At 38.3% G+C, this 6,000-nt stretch overlaps 1 protein-coding gene across 1 annotated transcript in view; it reads left to right on the top strand.

Moving 5' to 3' along the window:
- The window catches only part of Tbc1d32 (TBC1 domain family member 32), a 200,223-nt gene extending 194,966 nt beyond the window's left edge, over positions 1–5,257 (top strand). The window contains exon 33 of the mRNA XM_052163596.1: positions 4,954–5,257. Coding sequence (XP_052019556.1) covers positions 4,954–5,073 — 120 coding nt within the window. The 3' untranslated portion in view covers positions 5,074–5,257. The remainder of the gene's footprint in view (positions 1–4,953) is intronic.
- The last annotated feature ends 743 nt before the right edge of the window (positions 5,258–6,000 follow it).

The raw sequence follows: 6,000 nt of genomic DNA on the forward strand, positions 1-6,000 counted from the left end.
CTTATAGGCATATCTCTTTGGAAATTATAATATATACAAAGCACTTTTAAAAGTATAGGTATAATTTGCCTTTCCTCATAGGCATATCCCTGAGGCTTTGTGAGAAAAGACCAGGAAGTCTTAGTGTCTGCAATCGGTGTTTCCCTTACATTCTTGACAAGGAGTTGAGGAGGTAAAACTGAAGTCAGTATCCATGCTGTATTCTCCTCACTTCTCCCTCTGTCTGATGTGCTCAGGGGAGGGTATCCCAGCCATTTCAAGACTGCCAGTTGACACTGTTATGGCCAACAGTAATGCTTTAAATGCTTATTGGACGTGAGGCATGGACTGAGGATTTTAGAGGTATTGTCTATTTATTCTTTAATTTATTTCACTACTTACTGGGTACCAACAATATCCCAAGCACTGTAGTAGTCACATGATAGAGTGTCCATGTTTCACATGGTTCTTAAATTCTTATGGGAAAAACAGTCAAAGTAAATAATATTACTGACACACTTCTTACTAAAGGACACTGACGTGGTGAGGGAGACATTGTTTGAGATACTCAAAAGGATCAGAAGGGCCCTGTACGTCTTAAAAGAAAAACCTTATAGAGATCTGGGCTGGGGGTAGTCTTCATAAAAGCAGAGAGAGGGAGCTGTAAAGATCAGGGGCAAGAATTAGCTAAGCTTCCTTAGAGAAGTGGTTCTCAACCTTCCTCACGCTGAGACCCTTTAATACAGTTCATGTGCTAACTCCAAGCCACAAAATTATTTTTGTTGCTACTTTGTAACTAATTTTGCTACTGATGTGAATTCATAATATAGATATCTCATTTACAGGCTACCTGATCTGTGGGTCACCACCCACAGATTGAGAACCATTGCCTTAGAGGGTCAGGATAAGCATTGTGGGCAGAAAAGGTGGGCACATAAGGTGGTAAAGGAACATAGAAGGCTTTGTGCCCTTTGATAAGACTTTCAGGTTTTAGAATATATCATCCACAGAGCAATCCTAGTACTGTTTCCCATTGATACATGTGAAATTAATAATTAGAGTTAGTAAACTTGCATAAGTTCATAATCTAAAAATTAGTGGGGAAATGCTTTGAAACTTTATTGGCTGAATCTAAAGCCTAGCTTCCTATTAAATCTAATTGCCCCTGGTATCTGTATGATTACCTTCTAAATAATATTCTAAGCTCACTGGACCCTGTAAAAAAGAACTTGGAATTAAAGTTTTATATTTTAAGGAAAGATGTTTACATCATATCAGGTAGTAACATGCACAGAGCTGTAGGTAAGGCTGCTTATTTCTAATGCTTTGTGGTAATTCAATACCTGCAATGCAGAATTAGTGAAAACCAATAATTTAAAGCAAATTGATTGAATAGCAGTTAGGTGTAATATGAAATATAGCATACCCTCAGTGAATATCCTAACCCAAATTTAAATTATTATAATATAACCTATTAAAGTATTTGCTTGAACAACTATTTCACTATTGTTACAAAAATGGTTTGTGTCACTATACCTGCTTCCCTGTTCATAGAACAGAATGATTCCAATGCACTTAGGTCTGCCAATGAAACTACTAAAGGAATACTCCAAGGAAATGGTTAATTATTACTTGAACAATAGCTTAACAATCTAAATGGTCATAATCACAAGGAAGGTTACCCCAAGAAAAGCATTTGAGAATGTTTAGGATGACATGAAAAATATTCTGCTTTAAAGATAAAGTGGAAGTTTGGTACTTTAAATTTTTCTTTAGAAATAACATTGCCTGCAAAATTTTAAAAACGAGCAATACCACTTAAAACCGCATTTAAAATGTATATTTAAATCTTTCACTTATAAAATGAGACTTCAGTAACCTTGTATGCCATTATTATGAATCTATCTTCAGTATAGCTACTCTAATAATTCTTGTAACTTTAAAATTAATATTTAAAAGCAGAACCAGTTTTTGAAAATGATATATTTTAAAGCAGAAATATATTTCAGCCAAATATTAGCTGTCGTTTCCATAGGTAGTTTTATGTTTAAAGGAAAGTAGAACAATAAGTAAAAGATGTTAAGTCATTTTGGTTCTTTTTTTGCCAGGAAAGTATTATTAGATCTATTGTTCAAGCACTGCTGAATTCCATTGTAATTTGCATTTAATGAATAATAGCTTTTATTTGACAATCATGAATACCATGGGAAGCAGGTCTCACAGCGTTGGACCTTCTCTGTGAGGAAAGATGTTACTGGAGTTGCCTTCAAACTTAGGGATATTATTCCTGTAAAAACCATCAAAGCCAAGTCACAAATAACATAAATAAAATGGGTGAATTCATAAGAGTTCTGTACCTACAACAGTAACCATTTAAGGTGAATACTAGTCTAGTATGATTGGGCTCTCGCTGATCCTTTTCTACATGTGAATAAGTACTTTTGGTAGACACAAATTTACAAAGACCTAATATTCTGCCATTAATCAAGTGAACATCTCTTTGTGTGTGTGTGTGTGTTTGTTTGTTTGTTTGTTTGTTGAGACAGGCACTCAATACATTGCCCAGGTGGCTTTGAATCTTCTGTCCTCTTGCTACATCTGTCAAGGAAAGGGTTACAAACATATGCTGCCATATCCAGCCAAACATCTTCTCTTTGGTTCAGTGTGTGCTGGTTAGTTTTATGTCAACCTGATACAAGCTAAAGTCACTTGAGAGGAGGGAAGTGCAATTAAGAAAATGCTTCCATGATATCGGGTTATAGGCAAGCCTTTAGGGAATCTTTTTAGTTAGGGATTGAGGGGGGAGGGCCCTGCCCCTTATGGGTGCTGTCATTCCTAGGCTCATGGTCCTGAGTTCTATAAGAAGGACGGCTGAGCAAGCAGGTAAGCAGCACCCTCCATGGCCTTTGCATCAGGCCTGCCTCTGGATTTCCACCCTGTTTGACTCCCTGTCCTGACTTTCTTTGCTGATGAGCTGTAGTTCTCTGGAATACCAAATAAACCCTTTCCAAGCTGTTTTATAGTATTGGCGTTTCATCACAGCAATATGACCCTCAGACAAGTTGCATGTTTATCAATCTGAGAGCATGCTTTCGACCATGGGTGTTAACAGTCTAGGTGCGGTCCTCATCTTCCTCACCTTTCTGTCTCAAGTGCATAGCCAAGAGCTTGTGTGTGCTGATAGGATGCAGGAGTGAACGGTGGGAGAACCGAGGAAACAGTGTGCTTTACTTTCAAATTAAAAAGAGTTTAAAGGTTTTCCTCAGGGGGTGTTTGCCATAGCCTTAACAGCGGATGTCAACTGTAAATGTTCAGTTTCTTCAGCTTCTGTCAACTTTCATTGATCAATAGTAGTTTTTTAGATTGTCTGTACCTTGTCTTCAAATTATCTGGATTTTAAGTAACACATGGCACAATAATAAAATTTTCCCTATTTGCTTGAATTATTACAAGTTTGTATGGATGAGGTTTCATATATATAATATATGGATATCAATATATATAATTAATATATAATATATAATATTCATGTATAATATAATCAGTATAATATATATACACACATATGAGTACTTTTGAGGATTTTAAAATTATCCTTTAGACTAAAGGAGCTGAAGGGGTTTGCAACCTCATAGGAAGAACAATAATATCAACCAACCAGATACCCAGAGCTCTCAGGGACTAAGCCATCAAACAAGGAGTACACATGGCTCCAGCTGTATATGTAGCAGAGGATGGCCTTGTCAGGGGTCAGTGGGAGGAGAGGTCCTTGGTCCTATGAAGGCTTGATAGATGCCCCAGAGTAGATGAATTGAGGGCAAGGAGGTGAGAGTAGGGTGGGTGGAGGAACACCCTCATAGAAGCAGGGGGAGGGAGGAATTTCCCAGAGTATGGGAAACTGGGAAAGGGGATAACATTCGAAATGTAAATAAAGAAAATATCCAATAAAAAATTATCCTTTGTGTAAAAAGTTACATGTATTTCTAGCTATCTTATATTGATATCTCTGTTCTATCACCTCAAACTATCTGGTATGATATGCATTGCCTTTTATTCTTTTGGCCTGCTTTTTTGTGTATGATTTCATCATTTAAGAGTTTAGGTTTTGTTAATTTCTCTGTTCCCTTTGGTCAGTCTGGCTAAGGGTTTATCTATCTTGTTGATTTTCTCAAAGAACCAGCTCCTGGATTTGTTGATTCTTTGTATGGTTCTCTTTGTTTTCACTTGATTGATTTCAGCCCTGAGTTTGATGATTTCCTGTCTTCTTCTCCTCCTGGGTGAAGTAGCTTCTTTTTGTTCCAGAGCTTTCCGTGTGCCATTAAGATCAATCATGGTATGCACTCACTAATAAGTGGGTATTAGCCTAGAAAATTGGAATACCCAAAACATAATCCATAGATCAAATGAGGTACAAGAAGAACGGAGGAATGACCCCTGATTCTAGAAAGACTCAGTGTAGCAGTATAGGGAAAAATCAGAACAGGGAAGTGGGAAGGGGTAGATGGGAGAACAGGGGGAGGGAAGGGGGCTTATGTGACTTTCAGGGAGTGGGAGAGCCTGAAAAGGGGAAATCATTTGAAATGTAAATAAAAAATATATCGATTAAAAAAAAAGAAAATAAAAGAGTTTAGGTTTTATCGCTTCTCAGCCTTTTGGCTAAGATCAAGTGAAGAGTTTAGGTTTTGTTGCTGCTACTGCTACTGTTGTTAGCTGTGAGGCGTGTGTGTGTGTGTGTGTGTGTGTGTGTGTGTGTGTGTGTGTGTTTTCCAATAACCTTGCTCCATAAGGCCATGATTCACTCCTGACAGGTAACAGACACAGCTCCCCAAATGAAAAGCAATTACATGTTTACCAACTATCTAAAGTGCCCCAACATCTATAGCTGACAACAACTACAGCTATTTAAACATTCTGCACTTGGAATTGTGTGTATTTCTCTGGGTAAATGAATTTCCCTTCCTGTTTTCCCGGCAGGAAGAAGCACTGCGTGGGTTTCGAGTGAGCAGCTATTTTGACTACATGGAGATTTTGGAGCAAAACTACCGACCAGTGCTGCTGCAAGACATGCGGAGCATCAGAGTGCAGAGCACATAGATCAGGAGAAGCATCAGAGTGCAGAGCACATAGATCAGGAGAAGCACACTCTGTCCTATTCATTTGGAAAGGAGACAAGACAACTGGATGGTGTTCTGTGTACATCTATAAGATGCTTTGTGTGTCCATGTGCTGTAAAGCAGCACTGTGGGGCTGTGGAGCAGAATATATTCATCTTACTGTTCGCTCAGTGTGTGAAATGAAGTGAGTTCATTTGTGAAGTCCCTTGTTCTTTACATTTTCAGAATCAGTTCTGGGTTATAGTTTTTATTTTTTTATGTTTTGCTTACAAAGGAATCAAAGACCTTCATGTAAAACCTAAATATCTGAAACTACTAGAAGACAAACTCTTGAAAATATGAACATCTGAGTAAGACCCCAGCTGCTAAGGCAATCAGAGCAAGCAGAGCCAGCTTGTACAACGCACTTGCAAAGTAAAAGAAAGGGGAGCTAGGGTGTAAACCACTGAAAACCCTAGCCAGTTACTCACCCAGTAAAGGGATACGACTTAGAACAGATGTTGAACTTAGTTAATTACAAAGTAGTAAAAGTTCGAAATTACCCCAGTCAACAAATGGGCAAAGAAGGGAGCCAGACCCATTGTAAACAAGTATGTGAAGAGAGGCTCTCTGCCTTATCCGCCTGGAGAATACCCATCCAAACTACTTTACCCCATCAAAATGGCGGTCATCAAGAAAGCCAATGCCAGTCAGGGCTAGTGGGGAGAAGGGACTTAGAAATTCCTAGTAGCTACGTAAATTCATCTAGCTCCTCTGGAACTTGATGTGTAGGTTCCTCAGAAAGCTAAAATGTGGCCCAGCCATACAGCTTAACGATATAAATAAATACACACATAAATGTCAGGTGACAGTAGATATTCCTGCACGTTTTTGTTTATCATGACACTACTGACAATAGCCAGGTTAT

Source organism: Apodemus sylvaticus, chromosome 19, assembly GCF_947179515.1.
Source record: "Apodemus sylvaticus chromosome 19, mApoSyl1.1, whole genome shotgun sequence".
In the NCBI taxonomy this organism is placed as follows: domain Eukaryota; kingdom Metazoa; phylum Chordata; class Mammalia; order Rodentia; family Muridae; genus Apodemus; species Apodemus sylvaticus.